This window comes from Chinchilla lanigera, unplaced genomic scaffold (assembly GCF_000276665.1).
Source record: "Chinchilla lanigera isolate Chin_1 unplaced genomic scaffold, ChiLan1.0 scaffold00023, whole genome shotgun sequence".
Lineage (NCBI taxonomy): Eukaryota > Metazoa > Chordata > Mammalia > Rodentia > Chinchillidae > Chinchilla > Chinchilla lanigera.
Window position 1 is genome coordinate 12,172,303 of NW_004955424.1, and position 26,153 is coordinate 12,198,455.

Here is a 26,153-nt window from a genome sequence, read left to right on the forward strand (position 1 = left end):
TCTGCTTTAACATATGTGAGGCCCTGGGTTCGATCCCTAGCACTGCAAAAACAAAAACGTACTGTAAAAGGAAAATAATATGTCATAAAGAAACAAAAGATTTGAAAGTCTTCCAATTTCTTTTAAAATATAGTTTAATATTCCTATATCCATTAAGAGAAACTGACCTATTATCCATGCCACATCTAATAAGCAAAAGAACAGTCATGAACATACAAAAGTTTGTCATAATTATTCTCTGGAAAATGGACTTCTTTCTAACCCATGATCCCGTAATTTATGCATTTCCAGAGCTCTTAACTAATATATGTATGGTAACAGGGATGAGAAAGTACTAGCCTTGTCAATACAATACAAATATAAATAAACCATGACGAGGGCCAAGGATAAAGCTCAGCTGCACAGTGCCTACCTGGCAAGCGCAAGGTCATGAGTTTGGCTCCCAGTACCAAAAAAAAACCATGACGAAGGGAAAGTCATGACGAAGGGAAGACTGCAAGGATCCTACCAAGCATTCTGGGTCAACTCTACCCATTATATTTGGGCTCTTCTTCAGCTTCCATGGCATTACTTTCTATTATTTTTCTTTCACTTTTCTGGAAAATATTATTATCCTTTCTTCTATCAAATCTCAGTGGTAGAGTTTCTCAAGGCTTCAAACCTGGAATCTTTACAGTCCTTGTATGTAAGCCCATTAACTACCAAGATATGGCTGATAACTAACAAATATGCATCACTTGCTGAGACCTGTCTTTTGAGCTTTAGACTCTAGTATTGAGGGACCCACATAGCTCTTAATGTTAAAATGGAAATTAGAAAATAGAAAGCGCCTGCCTGGCAAGCGCAAGGTCATGAGTTCGGTTCCTGGTACCGGAGAAAAACCAAAAAAAAAAAAAAGAAAATAGATGTCCTTTCCTTCTGGCAGTCATTGTAAGAAATCCTCCCAGATGACCAAGAGTACACACCAGGAGCAGCATGCACATGCACATCCTGTGTATCATCCCTTTTCTTTCAACAGATGACCACATCACGTTCACAGTCAGGTATGAAGCAATAATTAAGTATCTGAGAGTGGGGGGTATATAAGTAAGAGAATAAATCTTAGTGCAGCTAAGAGCAGGTGGGAAAGAACACAGACGTGCATATATGTGTGTCACATGTATAGGTGTACTTATTTTCTTGCAACTATGCACAATGTAGTATGTATGAGTAGGTTTATATGTGGAGTAGCACAAGAGTTAATATTACTGCTCCATAACTCTTAAAAAGAGATCTGGAACCCTGATGCCCATGTGTATTTTCATAAAATATAGCATATATTTATGATGTGAATAGTACCACCTAGTATGTGTTACTCTATGTATAACCTCAACATTTGTAAATTGATTCTCCCTACATTTGATTGCAGATATCTATATGGATGCATAATAGGAATCTCATTTTTAACATATATTCTCAAAGAAGTATCCTGACCATCTTTCCCAAATGTGCTTCTTCCTCAATCTCCATCGTAGTACATGGTACCACTCATCACCCAGTTGCTCACTCCAGAAAACTAGAAGTCATTGTTTTTCCACCTTCTTCTCCCTCACTCTGTATATACTATCACCAAGTCCAGAAGGAGCTACTTTCTAAAATTAAGTTGACTGTCTCCACTTTGTTCTATCTCTATTGACATCACTCCAATATTAGGTACTGCCATTTCTGGCACTGATAACTGCAATATCCTTCTAATTGGTGGCTTCATTTACACTCTGACTATCCCCACCTTGGTTCACTGACTTCTCATCAATAAATGCTTTCTCCACATAGTGAACAGAATTTTACAAATGTAAATCAAACTACAATTGGTTACTACACTAAAATCTAATTGCTTTAATGATTTACAAGCCCTTGCATGATCTGCTTTACCAGGTTAACAAAATTTATAGGAGGACATTGGTTTAGACTGAGTTCCTGCACGAGGCTCCAACAAACCAGATCAAAATGGAGTGAATTGTTTTAAGTACCATATAATCAAGCTCAAACTTTAAAAGAAATGGGAAAATCCACAAACAGATGAGTTTTTTAAGTTAATACTTGGTTGCAGTACATACTGAATACATTCATTGTAGTAGCTGGTACGTGTACGTGACACATCTTTTTACATCTCCCAACATCTCTTAGTAATCTTCTCAAAGGCCAAACTCTATTTCCTTCCTACTCAGACCAGTTTTTTTGTATAGAAACAGAAGGTTCACAACAACTACTTGAAAGGGCCAGCTTAATCTGAGATGGTATCAAAAGGAAGTCCTTTCTTCTTACAAGGAAAGTAACCTTATGCTAACCAATCCATTTTTAGGGGTAATATGTTGTTTCCTTGTTTGAGGTATGGCTACCTATCTTAGTTACTTTTCTGAAACAAAATACCAGTCACCCAAAGTCACGGAGTTTGTAGAGATTTCAGCCTGTAGTCAACTAGCTCCAAGGCAGAGTGGCATGATGGAGGGGCACTGCAGAGGAGAAACAGTCCATGCCAAACCAGGACAGACAAAAGATAGCCAGTAAGGGACTAGCAAGAGCAGGCTTCAAATGACAATATGAGCCTTCTTTTTGTCCCTTATATTTTGTCTAGGCATCCTGTCCTTAGGGCAGGTAGCATTCACACCCAGGGTGGGGCACCCAGAACTATACCAAACCAATCAGAAGACTAATTTAGTAATCATACACCCTTGATCCCAGCATCTCACACTTAATCTCTGCATCGCATACTCTAGATCTAGCCACCTCTGAAAAGCCCCACCTATGACCACATGAGGCTTTGGGGCTACATCCAGATACAAGCCATAATACTACCTATCAAAACCAACTATTCTATCATACCTAGGACAGCAATTTTTCTAAGTGATAACTGTGTGTTACGGTCTGATTCATGAATTTTTAAGAAAAGCCAATTTAATCTTTAAATCTGTTGAAAAAAATTTTGAGAACCCATACTGGCTTCTTTTCATTCATTAAATGCATCAAGTGCTGTATTTTTTTCATAGTGCCTGCACCGTTTCACATTCCCACAGCAAGACAGAAGGATTCTAATTTCTTCTTCACTTTTTTTTTAACAATAGTAATTTTTTTTTTTTTTTTTTTTTTTTTTTTTGAGACAAGGTCTCACTATGCAGTTCAGGCTGGCCTTGAGCTCACTTTGCAGCCCAGGCTGATCTTGAACTTGCAAGGATCCTCCTGCCTCAGCCTTCCAAGTGCTGGAATTACAGGTGTGCAGCACCCCAACCGGTCAACAATAGTAATATTGGGTGTGAGGTGTCATAGTTCTGACTTGTACTTTAGAGCATTTTTTTTCACATGTTTATTGGTTAGTTGCATATCTTCCTTGGACAAATACGGATTTAGACTCTTCAACCACCTATAAATCAGACTGCTTGGCTTTTTGTTGTTGAATTTTGAGAGTTCTTCACATACTCTAGCTAGTAATCCCTTAACAGGTATATTATTTGCAAATATTTAGTCTTGTTCCGTGAGTTATTTGTTCATTCTTTTGATGGTAATTCTTTCATGTACAAATGTTCTAAATTACCTATTTTTGTATTTTTATCTATGCTTCTGGTATCATGTTACTTTTACTAAAACTTTATCTTGTATTTTTCTCATCATCGTCTTAAATAAAAGAAAAACCCTTAGTCTCTTCTATTAAACACAAAAATATAATTAAATGGGTTTTTCTTTTTCCATCTTTCACTCCAAAATACTTTGGTATTATTTTTAACTTTGTGACTAAATTTTCTACTATTTAGATCCACAGTTCACCACTGGTCATTTTTAGCACTACTTTATCTTACTTGAATTCTTAATTTTGATCCATCTCTATATAGTTGAGTCCTCAAGTGAATTTTTGAAGATCTAGGATTACAATATATTTTCTATTTCTAGCATATTGGTTAAAAAATGTGTTTTTATGGCCATACTACTTGATAAACACACCCTTGGGACCACAAATCCTTAAATTATAATGTTCTTCCCACTAAATATAGATTTTCTTCAGTTTACTTCCAACATTTACTATTTCAACAAAGGAAGTTTTATTTCTTTAGTTATGTAACTTTTAAAAAATATTCTATGCTTTTAAGTTTTTTGTTTTTGTTTTTTTTTTTTTTGGTTTTTCTCCGGTACCGGGAACCGAACTCACGACCTTGCGCTTGGCTTTTAAGTTTTAAAATATTTTAATTAAAATTCTTGTATAGCATATATCTCTGTCTCTTGCTACTGATTTTTGCCAGGACTGTATGAGAATCTTAAATCTATACATTATGTTCTTTTCTTTCCTTTTTGGAGAGAAAAGTTTTATTCAAATCTTCAATATTACTTTCATTCACACTGTTCTGCTGTCTACAAATATAATTCTTGGTCTGGTGTTACCGGCTGTGTTTCTTGTATCTTTTCTTTTCATATTCTAATTTTGTTTTTCCTTTTTATTTGTATTTTTAGAGACTTTTTCAAGTTTGTCCATATCACCAATATCATTCATGTTAATTTTATTTTTGTCTGAAAAATATACTTTAAACATGCTGTTAATTTTTTCCTTTTTCAATCTTTCTTTTTTTTTTTTTTTTTTGTTTTTTTTTTGGTTTTTCTCCGGTACCAGGAACCGAACTCACGACCTTGCGCTTGCCAGGCAGGCGCTTTTGCCGCTGAGCTAAATCCCCAGCCCCTCAATCTTTCTTTTATTCACTCCTGCTTCTTTCTTTTTGAAACAAGAAAGTGAGATATAATTTACATAACAAAAACTTACCAACTAAGTAAGTGTATAAAGTTTTTTTTGTATTCCCAATGAACACTACCAATTCCATCACATTTTTGTTACCCCAAAATGAAACCCTGAATGTACAAGTATAACCAGTTATTCCCTTCCCTATTTCCTCTTTCCCCATAGTCCCCGTCAACCACTACACCACTTTCTGTCTCTCTCTGGAGTTGTCTATTCTGCACACTTCATTAAATGAAATCATACAACATGTGACATTTTGAGATTTGTTGGACTTCTTTTTTATTTTTTCCTTTAATTAGGTTAGTTTTAAAAAATAACCCTAATCAAAATACCAATAGCATTCCTCACAGAGCTACAGAAAACAACCCTAAAATGCATGTGAAATCAGAGAAGACCTACTTTGGGACCAAGTTTGGGAAACAAGGGCAAGGCAGGAGGCGTCACAATCAGGAACTACGTTATACTACACAGTTACAGTAATTTAATAAAAGAAAAAAAGCGCATGGTATTGGGGGAAAAAAAAAACAGACTTTCGGATAAATGGAACAGAATAGAGGATATAGAAATTAACTCCAGGTACACTCAACTATTTTATGTTTGAAAGAAGATACAAATACTTTTGCTGGAGGAAAGACAGCCTCTTTAACAAATGGTACCACAAAAACTATCCAACTAAACCCGTTTCTCTCCACCACATACAAACTAAAATCAAAGTGGATCAAGGATCTAAATATTAAAACAGAAACCATCTGCTGGAAGATAAAATAGGTAAAACTCTTTAAGGCACAGGCCAAGGCAGACACTTTCTGAACAGAACCCTAAGAACACAGAAAAGAGTACCAAGAATCAACAAATGGGATCATATCAAATTAAAAAGGCTCTGTACAACAAAGGAAACCATCAAAAGAGTAAAGAGAAAACCTATATGATGGGAAAAAACAACTTTGCCTGCTACTCCACAAAGGACTACTATCTACTATCTAAAGAACTAAAAAAAATTAGACCTCTTCAAATTTAAAGACCCAAACAATGGGCATCTGAAATGAACAGACACCTCTAAGATAAAGAAATACAAATGCCCAGTAAGTACATGAAACAATGTTCAATATCGCTGGCCATTTGAGGAATGCAAAAAAGCAACACTGTAGGTGATAGCAATCTGGTCATACTTTTGGGGGCCTCTAGTGTCTTGCTATCCATTTACACCTCTAATATTTACATGTGGAAAGAAGAGCTTTCATTCCAGAAAGAATAGCTATCTTACAGAAATCAAGTAATTACAAATGCTAGAAAAGCTGTGTGGAAAAAGGAAACTTCTTTATTGTTGGTAGGAATGTAAACTAGTACAACCACTATAGAAATCAGTACGGAGATTCCTCACTAAATTAAAAATAGAAATTCCACTTGACCCAGCTATTTCCTTTCTTGTTATCTTCCTGAAAGAGTTAAACACATCAATCAGATTAAAATGATACCTGCATACTGTTGTTTACAGCAGCACAATTCATAACAACTAAATCTTGGAAGTAGCCTATATGCCCATCAACAGATAAATGCATAAAGAAAATGTGCTATTTACATATAATGAAGTACTACTCTGACACAAAGGATGAACAGCACTTTGAGACCAGAAAGTTAAATGAAATAAATCAGACACACAAGTTTAAGTATCACATGGTTTATCTTATGTGAGAAAGCTAACACATAAATCAAGTTCAAAATAAAAGATAAGAGCCAGGAATACAGCTTAGCGGCACAGCAGCTGCCAGGAAAGCACAAGGTCCTGAGTTCAATTCCTGATACCAAAGTAAAAATTACATAATAGGAAATAGCAAAATGGATCTTTGCGATATGGGAGATGGAGGAGGAAGGGTAAGGAAATGAGCGGGTAGGGGGTTGTGAAGTGTTGTGTACATGCACCAAGTTAAAATAAAAAATTAAGAAATGTCATGTACATATACTAACTCCCCATAATCAATGTAATAATTATATACTACAAACATGTACCAATAAAAATGAATAAATTAAACTAATCTCTCAGTTTCTCTTTATGTATCTGGGGCTTTTTTGTTAGGTTATCTATTTATAATTGTTATATTTTCTTCATCGATTAACCCTTTGTCATTATAAAATGTCTTTAGTAACATTTTTAAAATTTACTTACTCTAACATTAATACAACCACTCTATGGTATATCCTTTCCTTTTATTTTCAACTTATTTGTCTCTGAATCTAAAGACAGTATTTTACAGACAGAATACAGTTGGGCCATGTCTTGTTTTAATTTTTATTTTTTGAGACAAGGTCTCAAATCTGTATAGCTATTAGATCTCCTTTACCTTTCTGATGCATTCAGTACTTCTTTTTATAGAAACAATATTCCCCAGAACACAGTGCACCACTAAGTCACTTTGTCTTCATCACTTGCCACCGTCAAGTCTTTTCTTTACAGTATTATCTTCAAGTAGAGGGAAATGTTAGAGATGTAAATGGATAGCAAGACACTAAAGGCCTCCAGAAGCATGACCAGATGTCTACCATCTTCAGATGGCCTTTTTTTTTTTTTTTTTTGAGGTAAGAGTTTCTCTGTAGTTCAGGATGGCCTTAAGCTCACTATGTAGCCCAGGCTGGCCTCAAACTCTCAGCAATTCCCTTGCCTCTGCCTCCCGAGTCCTGGAATTATAGGTGTAAGCCACTATACCCAGCCATGATGTTCTGTCTTCTAATCTGGAAGTGAGTGGGATCAAAACTTGTCCTAACAATTAAGTAAGTTTATTTTATTTCTGGGATGTGTGTTTTTAAAAATCACAGCTTCATGGGGAGTGGAAATTTCTTCTGTTTTGTTTTGGTTTTTTGGTACCAGGAATCAAACTAAGGATCTTGCACTTGCCAAGCAGGCACTGTGCTGCTGAGCTATATCCCCGGCCCAATTTCATTTTTGACTATAAATTTAATTCGTACATTTGGTAAGCATTTTTGTGGTTTGTTCTTTCAGCTCCATCACAGTGGTGAGACATTAAAGGTTATATCAGATGCTCTAATAGTTACAACTAAAAACTAGTTTGCTCTATTTTCATATCAAATTAACAAAATAATACCAAGGACAACTTATTTTTTATTTGCAATTTCTACATATACAAAGATGTTTATGGGGAAAATTATGAATTAAAAAAATTTGTTTAAAGTGAAGCAAATCATCTTAGTCCACTAAAAATGTTATCTAATCAATCAAAACCTAACACCATACTAACTTGGCACTCTTAAAATCCCAAAGGAAGTACTTATTAAACTCCTCCAAGAAATACTGTTCATTTCCTAAGTCTACAATTACCCTGCAATGAATTCACAGGGATGCTGCAGAATATTTTAATTCTAGGGAAACAATGGTGATATTTGATATCTGATGTACTCCATGAATTATGAGCTCAAGGTAGTTCAAAAACTCAATATAAGATACTAGTATGCTCCTTTCAACACTATCATGTCTCTGCAAAGCTGAATTTTTTATACTTACTTTAATAATGAACAAGGAAGAACAGTAGGTGTGTTCAAGGCATGAGAAGTGGTATAGTACCCAACAACCACATATAAGTATTTCATTAGAAGTGTGGTTAGATATGAACAAAAGAAAATGCTTTTGATTAAAAAACCAAGCCAAAAAGAAGTAACAGTGTACTAAGCTGTTAGACAAAAACCAAAAGTACTTATGCCCTACTACCTTAGGAGCTATTTAAAAAAATACAAGTTGTACTATATGCACTATCTCTAGCCTGTGAAAAAATAACTGAGATACTAAAGGTACTGTGAACCAAGAAAGCCTGGGAAACTTTTCCCTATATAAATAAATATATAACTCAAACACACAACTATACTTGCATTTTCCTTCATTAAATAATTATCAAACACTTACATCTATATAACTGATCAAATAACCAACCTGAATCAGAACTCAAGACATAAAAAGCTCCATATTTCACTGAAAGATTAAAGAGCACTGATCTTTCATTTTTGATTTCATAATTAACCCGGCAACACAAAAATAAAACTTTAAAACTCTTAATATTTCTGTAAAATACCTGAATGTGAGCTCTCAATGGTGCTCTCTGATTTGGACTCCAGAATTGGAGGAACTGTTCCTAGTTGTGGAACATAGTACATCTTCGGACTACCAGATGGCTTATATGGCAATAGTACCGGCTGGGCTATGGATAAAGATCAGAACAATTAGTAAGAAAATAGTTATTAATTCAATGAGTACGTATTGAGTACTTTTTGTATGTCAAGGAGTGCTCAAGTTTCTTGAGATACATGAGTGAACTGAACAGAAATGTGAATTTTTTTCAAAAGGATCCAGAATTCTAGAGGTGGGGGATAGTATACATAATTAAATTAAACAAATTATCTAATTTTAATAAACTGTATGTAATATGAAAAAAAAATTAAAGAAATTAAGAACACAGGAGAAACTGGGGCAAGATGTAGTTTAGTATGATAGGAATAGGTTTCATTAGCAGATGAGTGTTTAGCAAAGCTATATATAGATGGCTTTAAATGAAAAAATTTACTTTATGTTGAACCCAAACCTGCTCACAATTTACCCCTATGGTACTTCATCTTATTCTACTCCCAGAGTCACAGCCAATAATAGGATAGGCTTTGTGAAAAAGTTTCCACTATAAAGGTATAAATTCTCAATATTCATAAATAAAACTAAAAAAGACAAGGTCCTACCACTTAAAGGTAACTATTTTAGTGTACATCCTACCAATTTTCACATTTCTTATTTGCTTATATAATTGCCATCATATAGTAAGTATAGCTTAAAATTTAGTTTTTCTAATTTAATAATTAAAATATGCTTTTTAAATTAAAATTTTCAATTATAAAGAATTCTGTGAATAAAGATACTTCTGTCTACAGCACACTTGTTCTCCTCCTACCATCTATCTCAGGTAAATTCTGTAATTACTGAATTAAAATTATACTACTTATGAATGAAGCTTTAAAAAATTCAAATGCTTTCTAAAATGTCTGTGCCAAGTACTTTTCTTCAAATAGTGCTTGTAAAGTCATTAAAAAATAATTCTCTGTTAATAAGGGCAATTGTCTAAACATGCTCTCATTTTCATTAGTATTGAACAGCGCTAGTAAACCTTTTACAGCTTTCAGCGATAACAAAGAGCTGGCTGAGGCAAGCATGCCATAGAGAAGATGAAGTTTTTGCCTATACACAGCTGTCCTGTGGTACCTGGGGATTGAGACCACAACTTCCACAGACACCAACTATGCCCATGTTCAAGTCCCTTACATGAAATGACATAGTTTTTGCAAATTCTTTTGTGTACTTTAAAGCATCTCTAAATTACTTTTATTTATTATACTGTATTGTTTAGGGAATAATGACCAAAAAAAGCATTTGTACTTGTTTAGTACAGATGCAAATATTGTTTTCTGAATATTTTCTGTGATTATGTAAATCCATGAATGCAAAACCCACAAATATGGAGGGCCAACTGTACTTGTTTTTCTTTCATGGTATGGTAGAAACTGGTAAGTGGTCCCTCATATACACCCTTATATTTCTTCTTTTCATCTATCCACTATATTTTCCAAGATATGTGATGAAGTTCTGGACCATAGTATGAGTGCAAGACTATAGTATGTGTATAAATTCTAAGGAACTCCATTAAAGGGAACCCATGAAAAGCCCACCCCTTCCTGGGTACTACAGATCCTAACAGCTTCCATCCAGAAACAAAGAATGCTAAAGGGTTAGGGGTGTAACTCAGAGGGAGAGGAGACAGAAGTCACAATGAATGCCAAAGGGCTAGCGGTATAGCTCAGAGATAGAGCACATGTTTAGCATCCACACGGCCCTGGGTTCAATCCCTAGCACTGAAAAATAAGAAAAGGGATGGATGTTTAGGTTATTTCTGAACATTTTATGCATAGTTACCTACTCATCTGCAGTGGAATTTCTGTGACAAAGCTGATCTTACACCCTAACACATACTCAATAAGCAATCAATTAATTTAAATCAACTGAAGCTACTACTTCTACATACTTTTTTTCCTCAGTTTCTTCACCTAGAAAGTAGGCTTGATAATAACACCTTTTAGGGACATTACAACAATTTAAGAACACACAGTGCATCAATCTGTAACATCAATATGTTTAGAAGTAAAGTACTAAGTTCTTTCAAGTCCCTTCTCTTCAAATTTGTTGTAATAACACATTATGTAATTTCTATTTTTCTCTATTGTGAGAAACCCGGGAAATTAAGAATTACTCTTTTATTCCTCCAAATTTTCTGTTATTCTTCCTGACACACTTTAAGATTAATTGAACAAGTTCCAATGAACAATTCCAAAGAATTTTTAGTGGAAAATTATACTGAAATATATTTATTGGGGGAATAAATGACATCTCCAAAATATTTAGCTTTCCCATCCACAAACATAACCTTCCCCTTTTCTATCTATACACAAAGGATTAATATTTTTCTGCACATAGGTTATATTAGGTTATTTCTGAACATTTTACAGGGCTATAGCCCTCATATGAGTAGAATTCTGGAGACAGCTATCTATCACTTCTCCCGGCCAAATACCTCATATGCCTTTAATTTACCCTTACAGACCATGGTTTTCTCTTACAATTGCCCCCACTTCTAGACATACTTATAGTTGCCCACATCTAGTTGATAAAAATCAACATGCTCTGGACAGACTATGCTAGTCCTGGAGTAGGTTGAGATCTCTTTCATTTTGAACATAACCACCATATATTATCTAGAATTTTGTTACCATCTTTGATAATTCTAATGATTTATTTTGGCACTATATTTTATATCATTAGTATCACACTTCAAAAGAAGGAAATTAATTCATAGTGAAGGAAATGAGGCAAAGCAGATGCTTAAAGGGATGCACATGCCTCACTGCCCATAACTATGCTAAAGCTTTAAAAAAAGTGAATGAGCAACACTGATAACTTTAAGGCAACAGTTTCTGAGGCTGAGATGCTGTCTTACAGAATATGGGATACGTGCAGACCCATACATGGTACTTTCCCATTTCAAGTACCAGAAAGAATATATGTATTTAGAACGAAGATAGAGCCCTCTTAGAATCTTTTGCTTTCAATCTTTGTGATTCTGAGATTTGTTAGATGGATCTTAGAAATAACAGAGAGATACTTCAACCAGAGACAGCAACTATCTAACCGTTTTGCATTCTTCTCCCATTAAAGCAATACACAGAGCAGCACACATAGTATTGACTAAATCTTTGACACGAACTATCAGGAAGAAATAAAGTGACCTTAAAAAAAAAAAAACAAGTCATTAGAACAAGACTAATACTTGGGGAACTATTTTATCATGCCTGATGATAGAAAATAAAAAAGTTTTAATGATACATACGCAGGGTTAAAAAGTCTCAGATGACTTAGGAATACTGTACCACTCTATTGGGCAGAATAACAAAACAGGAAATGCTGTAGCCTCTAGATCTGTTTGGTTACTGCTATAGCCATTATTGTTGTAATACTGATTTATTAATTTTCTTCCTTCACCAGTGTATATAACTTTTGATGAAGTGATGATTATATTAATCATTTAACTCAAAGATTGCAAAAAATTAATAATGACAAATGACCCAGAGCAAGAATGGCTATCATATGGAGAATTCTGAGGTAAATGATTTTTTGAAGTTCTCAACAACTTATGTTTGGATGCAGTGATCTTAAGGTTACTCTGGACTGTTTGCCCTGGAAGTAGGAAGTACAAGGCAAATACGACCTCTGGAAAAGAAAAAGGATTGAGGAGTAGAGAAGAAAATTAATAAAATGTATTTCTTTAAAATCTGAAAACAGAACAAAATATAAACATATAACACATTACTATGAATTTTATAATTCATAGTGGGAAAATAGTCATATGTCCAATATACAATTTTTGTATTTTAAAGTATCCTCTTTTTTTTCTGAAAATTTTGGGGGGGGGGGTAATGGGAATTGAACTCAGGACGTTGCATTTGCCAGGCAGGCACTTGTGCCATTGAGCTATATCCCCAGCCCCTAAAAGTATCCTTTTTTTTTGTAGTGCTTAGAATTAAATCCAGGGCCTCGTGAATACTAGAAAAAGTGTTCTGTGGAGAAGGATATTCTTTAGTTTATCTTTCAATATATTACCTGTTTGGGACTTTGAGCCTGACCAAGCCATACAACTGTTTGATTCTGGAGGAAACCGAGCAAAAGCATTAGTGTAAAAGGAAATGACAGCAGGACCTGGGTGCCTGTGGAAAGCTGCCGGGGACAACACTCGATGCTTTGCTGAGATATGCCAGAAGGAATGATAAAACGATGGCTAAATCAAGTCTCATTCCTGTGATAATTAAAGTGTATTGTCCTCGATAATCCTGTTAATTATTCCTCCCATTTGCCCTGTTGCTGTTTTTATTAGTATCCCAATAAAAGGTTATGGAAAACGGTAATCAAAGCGATAGTCCTGGAGGCTGAAGTCCCCTGATCCCATAATTTTGCCTCTCTCGTTTTTCTTTTCATCTGAGGCACCTCATTCTCGGGACCTGTCACCCTAGACAGAAACTGACTATACACCGACAGTGTTGTACCACTGAGCTACATCCCAGCCCTTTTTATTTTCAGATAGGATCTATCTAAATTCAGGCTAGCCTTGAACTTGTGAATTCCCTGCTTCAGCCTCCCATGTAACTGGAATTACAGGTATGCACCACTGCTCCTGTCTAAAGTATACTTTAAAAATATACTTCTATGGCTAGGCTACAGCTCAGTGGTAGAGCATTTACATAGCATGTGTGAGGCTCTGGATTTGATACCCAGCACAGTAAATAAATAAAATACACTATTTTTTAAAAGCCTCAAAAAGTTTACTTCTGACCCACAGTATTAAAAATACTGTATTAGTAAACCAAGTAACATTAATCCTCAAATAAAGTATTCAGAAAGCATTAATCATGGCTTCTATATATTGATCCATTTGATATGAACAGAGGTTTACACTGTTTTCACAGCTGTTTCCCTTCTTGTGATTCTGCCCTCGTCATGAGAGTAGCACATACTAGCCTGGGTCTCAGAAAGAAGCACTTAGAACATACTCAGACCATTTCTGCAACCTGAAACCAAACTCAGACAAACTCCAGCTGACTCATAAGCCCATGAGTGAGAAAAACAAAAGTCTACTGTTATAAACTCCTGGAATGTACTAAGGATTTTGTTACAAAGAATCACTGTGGCAAAGAGCTAACTGACATAAAGATGTTCTTTGTAGTAACTTATTAAACTATACATATTTTGGTACACTTTGATTTCACAATAAAAATGTTGAAGAGTTATAACCACCTTAATATATTAAATGTACTTAAATCCCATTCAAGTTAAATGATGAACCAGCAATGTTCTTTATATTTAGGTAGATTCCACCAACAGCTAAAGATGGACAAATTTTTGGCATGAAAAGGAAAACTAAACATCTATTTTGAACAGATTTATGCAAAACACTTTAAAAATATTTTTTTAAGTGCTGGGGCTCAAACCTAGAGCCTCAAGCATGCTAGGCAAATGCTCTATCACACCAGGCAGATCCTTACCTCTGCACTATACCTGTATCTCCAGGCCAAAGTTAATAAAGTTCCCACCTTTACTTGGCAAAGAACAGGAACTGAACTGTTAATTTTTCTACTGTCTGCTTAAAAAGGAAAAAATTTATAATTTACTCTAATTTTAATTATTATAGGGTATAAAAACTATCAAAATATCACAGAAACTACAGCATACAAAGTGCTAAATGTATTTTTCATGGTGGAGACAGCTAGCTGTTCACCAAAATCCACTGCCTCATCCTGGAAAACAATGCTGTTGGAAAGTGATCTGGGTCACTTTTAGGGTGGGCCTTTAAAAAAACACCCCCACAAGCACTCCTCCACGCTTTTCGTTACTTCCTGTTGAGTATAATGATAAATCCAGGATAACTTCTGGTTCTAAATTTTAAGGGCAGCAGGGTAAGCACTCAACCTGGTTAACAAGTGATTGTTTTGTAAGCAAGAAATAAACTGATACTGTATTTACACTATTACATAGTTTTACATCTATTTATTACACTATAAATATTACCCAAAATGCAAATAATGTGTTTGTCTTCCTGAAAGCACATCTCAATTGTTTTTAAGTTATTACATACTACCTGCACTCTTATTAACAAATATCAAACATCATGAGACAAAAATAAGTCAACCCAAGGCAGCATGAATTCCACATACTATTAATTCCATTGCAAATTAAGGTAAAAATAAATATTCTCTTCGTAGCTACCTAAATAAAAAATGGATATAATAATCATATGGATCCCACTGTTTAAATTAAAATTAGATTTAATCACTAAAAAGACACAATCATAAATTTCTAAGATACTTACACACGAAAGTAGGTATAATGACCTTAAACATAATCACACTCTCTTACCATCTGTGCCACGATTCGAAGTAATCTGTTGTACCGAAGATGATGAAGCAAACCTGACAGGGACTTTTTGTAGCTTTTGAGTAGTGGGCTCTAGAATTTCATGTCCATGATCTTTAGCATTAATAAAAATCTCTGATGAAAGCAAGGTCTTTTCTGGACTTTCTGTTGTTATCTGAGTGACTGCATCAGATGATAACTTTCCAGAGAAGGCAGAAACTTGGGTCTTACTCTGTTCTGGTAAACTGAACAAAAGAGACAAGAAATGAAAGAACATATTTTTGGCCAGGTAGCTATAAGGAATATTCTGTGAACACAACAATCTCAAACGGTAAGGTATTTCCATGGTACCCTTCATTTGTTAGATACATAGTAAAACGTGATTATGTATTGTTTTATTTACTTTAAAACCTATTTTAATTTATAATATCATTATACAATTTATCTGGGGAAATAGTACTTTTCAGTTAATATGAATATTTATTAGATGGCCACTGTAAGTCATTTATTAGGTGGCCACTATAAATTAGGGGACTATGCTGCATGTCTAAAATGTATGAAGATAAAGAAGAAACACAGCCCTACTTCAAGGAGTTTACATTTAAATAGGGGAATTATAAGTCTTCAAGAATGTAGTTATATATATCCATATACAGAATTCATATTAAAAGTAAATAAATTATTGAATAGAGAGGAGAGCTACATGTTGCTTAAGAATTCTAAATAATATATGTAGACATCTCCCATAAAAGGAAATAAAGCTTAGTCCCCATTCCTCACCTTAAGAATAGGCTGGACTTAGCGACTGGACTTAGAAGAATAAGAACATGAGAGGGAGCAATACAGCAATCAGGCAAACACTGCCTTATCCATATGACCAAGGTTGTCATTACCAGTGATAATAGAATATCACCTTCTCTGCATGATGTGAAAGAGGGGCACTTCTCACTTGTATGGCGTTCTTTGCCTATACCTGAAATTCCAGTCTCATCATGAGAAAACGTAGCCAAACCTATACTGAGGAACCACCTGCAAAATGTCTGACCAGTACGCCTGAAGCCTGCTAAGTTCATGAAAAACAGAGAAGGAATAAAAGCTTGCTATATACAACAGGAGAAAGAGACATAGTAACTGGCTCAGTCCATTTGGGTTGCTGTGAGGCTTATAAACAATAGATTGTTGTTCACAGTTCTGGAAACAGGATAAACATTTTCATGGCAAAAAGGAGTAATGAAAGAAAAAGGGGGAAGGGTACTAGATCCCAAACTTCAAACTCAAGAATAATCCTTGACTCAAGGTTCTGCCCTTCGGGTTCACTGGGCTGTAGGAATTCTGGACCCACTAGGGCACTGGCTTTGCCCCACAGCCTTGGGCAGTCCTGTAGTACACCTACTTTCTTGATGACTCTCTATCTGGATTCCACATGCCCAGCTCTCCTAGGCTGGAATTATACTCAGATGGCTCTACTAGTCTGGTGCTTTAGGGATAGCCCTATCCCCAGACTCTACTAGGCATTGCTTTGTGAGTTCTCCAGGAGCTTTCATTCAGTGATTTCCTATCTGGGCCCTGTGGCTCTCTAAGGCATCTCTATCCCCACAACTTTGCTTTGTACTGGGGCCTTGAGTGACAGTGCGGGCAGGAGAACTGAGAAACAGTGAGCACCAAGGCCCCATTGTTGCCTAAAGCATCTCCTTTGAAATTATTTTATCCCCGAGGTTCTTGTATTCTGGGCCATAGATGAGAGTGGTAGGCCCAAAAATATATGAAATGCATTTAGAGTAATTCTTCCGTTTTCTTGATGAACTGCATGTAGCTGACCATAGTAATCATCTTATCAAATGGCCACTTGGCCACGCTGATGTTTTCTCCCAAACATATATTTGCATTTTTTACAGTAAGAAAGGTTAAGAATTTTCCACATTTTAAATTTCTGCTTTTTTAAAAATTAGAATCTCATTTTTAAATTGTTTCTCTTCATGCATTTTACAATTAGTATCTAAAAGATATCTAGCTGCATCTTCAAAGATGCTGCATCTTTCAAGAAGAAATCTAGCTGCATCTAACGCCTTGCTTAGAAAATTCTTCAAATTCAAAATTTTCAAATTCTACGTTTCATAAAACATTAGGACAGGAATGTAATTCAGCCAAATTCTTTGACACTTTATAAGAAGGAATTACTTTCCACCAGTTTCCAATAACACATTCCTAATTTCTATCTGAAATTGCTCCTTACATATATCTCTTATATTCTACTCAAAACTACTTACATAAATCTTTAAGGATTTCTCTAGTTTTCCCACTTTCCTGAGCACACACCAAAATGAATGGTAACATCTTGTTCATTGCAATCTTTTCCTAGCATACACCTAAAAAGTCTTGCAGCCTGTACCTACTACTCAAATCCAAAGCCACCTCTGTATTTTTAGGTATTATAGCAGTAGTTCTACTTCTTGGTATCCATTTTTGTCCTCGTTCATTCAGGCTGCTTTAACAAAATATCATAGACTGGGTGGCTTATAAACAACAGAAATTTATGGCTCACAGTTCTACAGCATGGTAGTCCAAGATCAAGGCACTGGCAGATTTGTTAGCTACTGAAGGCTTGCTTTCTGGTTCACAGATGACATCTACTTACCATGTTGCCACATGGAAGAAAGGACTAACTAGCTCTCTAAGTCTCTTTTATAAGACATTAATACCATTCATGAGGGAACCATCCTCATGACCTAATCACCTCCACAAAAACCCCACCTCCAAATCACCACATTAGAGGATTAAGTTCAACATACTAATTTGGGGAAGACACAAACATTCAGACTATAGCAACAACTAAACCAAGGATCAGGAACAGAAAAAAACACATTAATGGAAAAACTGATGAAACGCATATGAAGACCAGGAGCTTGTGAATAGCAATGAACAAATGCTTGTGTCTTAATTTTGATACATATGCTATGATAATTTAAGATTTTGGTAATAGGAAAATCTGGAAGAGGGTTTTGGAGAGCTCTATTTTGTATCTTTAATGTAAATCTAAAATTATTCAAACACAATTTTTTATTTTAAAAAAGCAAATAATACTGTATTCTATTAGGGCAATATCAAGAACATATCAAAAGACAGAAACACTTTGACTCTCTAAGCCTGTGTTTACATTTCACTAAATAAAAAAGGACAAGTAAAAGAACACAGATGTAAAATTGATGATGATCCAAAGAATTTGTATAGATACAAATTAGAATACAAATAGTTTTAGAAAAATTGCCAGACAGATCAAATTTTTTAAAATTCATTAAATTTTTCCATATCAGAAGTTAAACAATTAAAAACTAAAAATACCATAGGTAAAATCTTAAAAATAACCAATTACCTAATAAGTATTGTAAAAGATACAAAAACCCAATAATATACAGAAAAATTAAAGGTCATCTGAAATGGACTTCTGCTTTAGGGACAATGTAGTAACAGTGGTCAGCAGCACCATCTTCTGTGCTAAGGAGTTAGGCCTGTCACATGTGATTATTCTGAGGGGAAAAAATGAAAACATTTCTTCTACAGTCAAGAAAGACATAAGAATGGCAACTCTCACCACTCATACTCAACTTAGTACTCAATATTTTAGCTAGAGCAATTAGGTAAGAGAAAAATAAAAGGGATACAAATAGGAAAAGAAGTCAAGTTATCCATATTTGCACACAATATGATCCTATACTTAGAAGAAAGATCTCAGTGACCTGCCAAAAGAATTTTAGAGCTGATAAATAAACGCAGCAAAGCACCAGGATACAAAACCAAAGTTAAAAAATCTATAGTTGACAGGCAGTGTGGCACACACCTGTAATCCCAGCACTTGGGAGGCTAACACAGGAGGATCACCACAAGTTCAAGCTACATAGCAAGTTCAAGGCCACCCTGACCTACACAGCAACTCTGTTTCAAAAAGCAAAAAAACAATAGCTTTTCTACACACCAATAATGAACTAGCTGCAAACAAAATTGGTGGTAAATCCATTCAAAATAGCTTTTAAAAATAAAATACCTAAGGCTCAATCTAACCAAGGAGGTAAAAGATCTCTACAATGAAAATTTTGAAACTGAAGATGACACTAGAAAGTAGAAAGACCTCCGATATTCATCAAAGACTGTCAGAATTATACTGTTTAAATGGCCATGAGCAAAAGCAATCTACAGATTTAATGAAATCTCTATCAACATATTAGTAACATTCTTCACAGAACTAGAAAAAAATCCTAAAATTCATATGGAAACATGAAAGACCCTGGATAGCCAAAGTAATCCACTGCAAAATAAGCAAGGTAAAAGAATCACAAAGTCTAATTTCAAATTATACTACAGAGCCACAGTAACAAAAACAACATGATACTGGCACAAAAATAGACATGCAAACCAACAGAATAGAGGATATATTAAACAAAAACATACAACTATAGCCAACTATAAATCAGATGGCTACAAAAGCATATGCTGGAGAAAAGACAACCTCTTTTGTTTTTGTTTTTTTGTTTGTTTTGTCTTGTTTTTTGAGACAGGGTCTTTCTCTATGTAGCCTAGGCTGGCCTCAAACTCTTGGCAATCCTCCTGCCTCAGCCTCCCAAGTGCTGGGATTTAAGCAACCTCTTTAACAAATGGTGCTCGGAAAACTGGATATCCACTTGTAGAAGATGGAAATTAGATCCCTATTTCTCACCCTGTACAATAATCAACTCAAAATGGATCAAAGATGTAGGTATGATGTAAAACTGAAATTGCTAAAAGAAAACACAGGGGAAACACTAAATCACAGGCACAGGCAAAGACTTCCTGATAGGAATCCCATAGCACAGGAAATAATACCAAGAACCAACAAATGAGATGACATTAAAATAAAAAGTTTCTGCACAGCAAGAAAAATAACTAACAGAGTGAATATATAGGTTTTAAATGGAAGAAATTCTTTGCCAACTACAATTCCAACAGAATAATATCTAGAATGTATAAAGAACTCAAAATATTAACAACCAAAAAACAAACAGCCCAACTGACAAATGAGCAAATGAATTAGACACTTCTCAAAAGAAATACAAATGGCCATTAAGTATATAAATATTCAATATGTGTAGCCACTAGGGAAATGCAAACCAAAACTACACTGATATTCCATTTCACTCCATTCAGAATGACTCTCATCAGGAATGCAAAAAAGAATAAATGCTGGTGAAGATGCAGGGAAAAAGAGCCCCTTCTACACTACAGTTGGGAATGCAAATTAGTACAGTCACCATGGAAATCCATGGAAATTCCTCAAAAAAATAAAAATAGAACTACCATATTAACTCAGCTATAGCTCTCCTTGATATATCCCTGAAGGAATTAAAAGACAGTACTCTCTAAGGATACTTGCACATCCACTTACTACAACACAATCCACAACTGCCAACATAATGTAATCATCCTAGGTGTCCATAAACAGATGAAGAAATGAGGTATTTATACACAACTGAGTATTATACAACTGTAAAGAATGAAATTATGAAAAACAGAGATTATTATATTAAGCAAAATAACCCAGACTCAGAAAATAACCCAGACATATTGCATGCTTTCTCTGATATGCGGAATCCAGTATGAGGAAGTGGGTCATGGTGGGCACGACCCTAGGGACTATGTATCTGCTCCCTGACCCTTTCTTCTCTAACTCTCCCACCCACTCTGCCTCCTTGGCTGCCGTGAGTTAAGCCGCTTTCCTCTCCCATGCCCTTCTGCAACGAAGTCCCTGCGCTGCAGTGAGTAGACCGTAGTCTGAAACCTCTGAAACCATGAGATAAAATAAACCTCTTTTTCCTTAAGTTATGGGTGTTAGGGATTTTGTCCTCTTAGCTGATCGATACAATCATAAATCACTGCATGAAAAAAGAAAGCATGACTCTGGAGAGATACAAGTAATAAAATGAAAGTTTGCTAAGGAGTATTTACAGAATTCCAAAAAAAGTCAAAATTGTGCTTTGGATCTAAAATGTTGCCTAAAAGTCATATATTCAGAGGTGGAGTTTTATTGGGAATGTGTCACTAGAGGTGTACAGGTATAACCCAGAGGAGTGTATTCTTTTCTCAAACTCTTCCCTTTTCTTTCTGTTTCTTGGCTACCATGGGGTGAGCAGCTTTCCTGTCATGCCATTCTGCTGTTGTGTTTCTGCCTTAGAGCTGGTCAGCCCTGGACAGAACCCTCTCAAAGCATGAACCAAAATAAACATTTCCTCTTTTTATTTTCAGGGTGTCAGGTGTTTTGTCCCAGCAACAAGAAAGTGGCAAGTATGTTAATTATCTTTCACTTGTACCTGAATTAGGTTTCCTTTCCTACAGTACAACGTGAAAGCGGGGGGCGCATCAATCACATCAGAGTGTGATCACATCACAATGAGTTGATGTGCATTACTGGTGATGCTAACCTTAATCACCCAGCTAAAATAGTTATCTGCCAGGATTCTCCATTGTAAAGTTACCATTTTTTTTGTAAATACTAGTATTTGAGGGAAATGAAAAGGGAATCAAAGAGGAAGGTGGGGGGAGAGGCACACATGCAACCTCCCAAAGGAGATAGCATATCTTCAACACAAAAATAAAGGATTAGTAAATTGTATCACTGGATAATCAAAGATTCCTTTCTTTCTCTTTTTTGTACCAGGAATCGAACTAAAGATTCCTCTCAAAGTAATTCAATTTCTTATAACATTTGATGTCATCTTGTCAAAAGCCCTTTGAAAGTATAAATATATTACCTTCACATATTCTAATTTCATACTTCTCGAAAAACTTCTAGCAGATTAGTCAGATACAACCTTCCTTAAAAGAAATCAAACTGCCTTTTCCCAAGAGCCTATATTTGCTTAAGTATTTTAAACCCTTTGTCACAAATTCCATCAGCTTCATTGTTATCACAATGAGACTCACCGATCTGCAGATACCGGAGTCCCTTCTGGTTTGGAATATCCTTCCAAATCTGAAATGTTCACTTGTATTTCCCTTGAGGTTGTTATCTGGCTATTCTGAGAAGGTACAGTGTTCAAGTCCTGAGCAATAGTATTACTATCTGGAAGAGGAGACTGTACAACTTGGAGGTCCAGTGGAGATTTAGGTCCTAGGAAACCTAAAGATTCTTGACTCTGTGCTACAGATTTACTGGTCAGTAATTTGGAGGCTGGGTCCAGTGATCTTGAAGATATAGTTTGTAGGTCACAGTTAAACTCACTATTCATCTTTGTTTTAGAAGCAGGATCCAATGAATATAATCTTTTATCTAAGGTTCCACTATCCAACTTGGAAGAAGTCTTGGGACAAAGAGTGATACGAACACAGGAAAGTGCTTTTCTATTTGAAGGTGGAGCAGATGCAGATGTTGCTAATGTATAATGATCAGAAGGTAACTGGGAAGTCACATTACTGAAATTAGCTTCAACATTTACATTAGAAATGTGTGATTTAGGTGAATGTTTGTTCTTTCCTACTACACAATCCTGACCTTGAGAGATAAAAAAATGGTCTTTCTTCACGTGGTCATCTACACTTGGGGCTTTGCTTTGATGCTGTTCAAGAAAAATGCAAGGAGGAAGTTCTGAAGCTATATAATCCTGACAATGGGGAAAGGAAGAATGGTTTTCTCTCATCTCATGATCTATATGTGGGGGTTTGCTTTGTTCAAAGAGTTCTCGTTGTTCAAGAAAAATGCAAGAAGGAACATTTGGACAAGGGAGAGAATGGTGTTTTCCCACATGGTGATCTGCATGTGGGTCTTTGCTTTGTTCAAAAAGCTCTCGTTGTTCAAGAAAAATGAGTGAAGGAAGATCTGGAGTTACACTCTTCTCTTTTACTCCTAGTGTGGAATTTGGTCTGCTCATGCTAATGAGGGTATGATTATCAGAAAACTGCACTTCCTTGAAATTGCTACAATTTGCACTGCTACGGGGCTTAGAAGGGCTGACTTTAAAATCTGATCTTTCTAAGAGTTTTTCTTCTTGATGAGAATGATCAAAATCAACAGGTGACTTTTCACTTTGCCTATTACCTTCTGGTACAACAGTCACATCTTTATCTGCTGAGTGATTAAGTGTTTTAAGTGATGAAGGGGAAGAGGTTTTCTGTTTAAGATCTCTAGGAGGAGTTTGTTCTTCAGTGACACTAGAATTAAATACCCCCACAGATGCTCCAGTACCTTGACTACTTTCAGTAACACCAACCTTAAAAACAGAGGAATCTGAAATGCATTTAGAATGTCGGTGAGATGAAAATGTGATGGAGGTAGTAAACTGTCTCATGGGCTCGGGGGTAGGTATTTGTGTTGAAGAATGAAAATCCACACAAGCAGGTTCTACTAATTCTGACGGCCAGTGGTCCGGTTTTTCACAGGATGGCACTTGAAAACCTTTGCTGATGCTGTTATGAAACTGGGAATGACTTTGTAACTGCAAGGAATTCCAAACTTTGAAATGGGAGTTGTCCTGGTCTAGTGATTTAGAAAAACTGATGTGCCTGGCTCTCCATGGTGATGGGCACCGTCGTCCTCTGATCACTTCTGAGGGTTCAGCAGATCTAAAAACACAAGAGGGGCTGTCCAATTGTGGCTGTTCAGCAGTCAGAGTCCTGAAACATCCTTTTTCATGGCTCTCAATAATAATGTGACCACATACACGTTCGGGTGTGCATCCTATTCCCCGTGGACTCTGTAAACCCTAAAAGACATAAATAAGTTCTTACTTGAAGTATCAAAATAGCTTTATATTATGCGAATAAGCTTTCTATCCAGACTAATATCTTACCATGAACATCACATCATTCTTTTATAAAGGAAGCAAGACAAAGAATATGCCAAGAAAATAAGTTTACAAAACAAAATGATTCATGATAACTGAGACCACTCAGAAGAGTTCTCCTAAAAATTTTCCATTATATTACAACAAAACTACTACTGCTCCCCCATAAGTATTTTCCCTTCTTCCTTTCCGTAATACAAGTACCTCACCCAAACTTTGGCTGACCATAAGCCACCAAACTGAAGACATTTCTCGTTTCTATTTTCGCTAACTGTGATCATATGACTATGTTTAGTTCAATGGTATTTGAGCAAAAATGTTAAAGGCAACTTCTGTTTCTTGTCCTTAAAATCCAGGTCCTGACTTCTATGGTCCACAACTACCACCACTGCTATCATAACAATTACTCTTGCTACCTGAAAATGGTGCAACTCATGCCTATGACAGCTCAACTGCCCAGCCAGGTTGGGTCTTTGGATAACCTCAAGGAACAGAGTTAACTTTCCTACCTTAGGCGGCTATTACAAAAGAAAAATTGTTTTTTTCTTTATTTGAGTCATTCAAAGTAATTTGGTTACTTCTGACTCTCTAGAGTCAAAATGGATCAAAGATTTAAATATTAAAACAGAAAAATACTAAATCTACTGGAAGAGAAAGTAGGTAAAAATCTTCAAGACACAGGGGTAGGCAAAGAGTTCATGAACAAAAACCAAACTGCATGGGAAATACTTCAAAGAATCAACAACTGGGATCTCATCTTATTGAAAAGTTCTTGCACATCTAGAGAAATCACCAACAGAGTAAAAAGAAAACCCACAAATTGGGAAAAAATCTTAGCCAATTGTTCCTCAGACAAAGGACTTCTATCTAGAACATATAAAGAACTCAAAAAAAAAAAAAAAACAAAAAAAAAACAGCCCCCCGCAAATTTAAAGACCCAGTCTAAAAATGGGCATCTGAGATAAATACACACTTCTCACATGAAAAAATACAAATGGCAAATAAATACATGAAAAAATGTTCAATATCATTAGTCACTCAAGAAATGCAAATTAAAACTACACTGAGATTTCATCTCACCCCAGAGAGAATGGCTATCATCAAGAAATCAGTAACAAATGCTGGCGAGGCTGTGGGGAAAAAGGAACTCTTTCCCCATTGATGAGAGTGTAGACTGGTGCAACCCCTGTGGAAATCAGTCTGGAGATTCCTCAGTAAACTAGGACTAGAGCTCCCATTCAAACCAGCTATTTCCGTTTTGGGTATTTTTCCAGAACTACAAACATATACCAAGAAATATATGTGCACCCATGTTTACAGCTGCTCAATTTGTAACAGCTAAATTGTGGAAGCAACCCAAATGCCCATCAACTGAGGAATGGATAAAAAAGATGTGGTATTTTTACATAATGGAGTATTATTCAGCTATAAAGAAAGATAAACTTGAGGCTCTCACAGATAAATGGATGCAATTAGAGTCCATACTCATCAGTGAAATAAATCAGACACGCATGTGTAAATACCGTATTGTCTGACTACTGTAGGAACCTGAAAGAGTAAATAAAATCTGAGAGGTATAATAGATATTGTGAAAGGGAAAAAAACTGCTCAAAGGGAGGGAACAATTAGGATGAAGGAAAAAGAGAAAAACAAGGAGGAAAAACACACACACACACACACACACACACACACACAGGATAATTGAGAGACTCATACTACTGACTTTTATTGCTTTACTGAAAGGAAGAGTTAATGTTTAATTGTTTGATTAATCTTACATGCTTATATTTGTTTAACTGAGTAACCAATTTGAAGATAACAATATGTAATACAATAACTATTGTTAATTTCCTACCACCTTGTCTGAAACTCTGTATTGCTTCTATTGTTTGGGTGTTGTTTTGTTTATGTCTATTTTTTAATGTGTTTTCCATCTTTACCTTTAAAAATAAATTATTAAAGATATGGCTTGAAAATACTTTCTGCATAAATTGTCACTTCATTCTGTTGCTTCCTTTGCTCTGCAGAAGCTTTCTGGACTAATGTAGTTCTATCTATCAATTTTGGGGTTTTGTTTTTTTTTTTTTTTTTTTTT

The 26,153-nt window shown here is 35.5% G+C and overlaps 1 protein-coding gene across 1 annotated transcript in view; it reads right to left on the minus strand.

Annotated features, from left to right (window-relative positions):
• The window catches only part of Alms1 (Alstrom syndrome protein 1), a gene marked incomplete in the record, with an annotated part of 128,189 nt that overhangs the window by 41,807 nt on the left and 60,229 nt on the right, over positions 1–26,153 (minus strand). Inside the window, 3 exon segments of the mRNA XM_013514678.1 lie at positions 8,833–8,958; positions 15,258–15,499; positions 22,203–23,977. Of these exon segments, the coding sequence (XP_013370132.1) occupies positions 8,833–8,958; positions 15,258–15,499; positions 22,203–23,977 (2,143 nt within the window).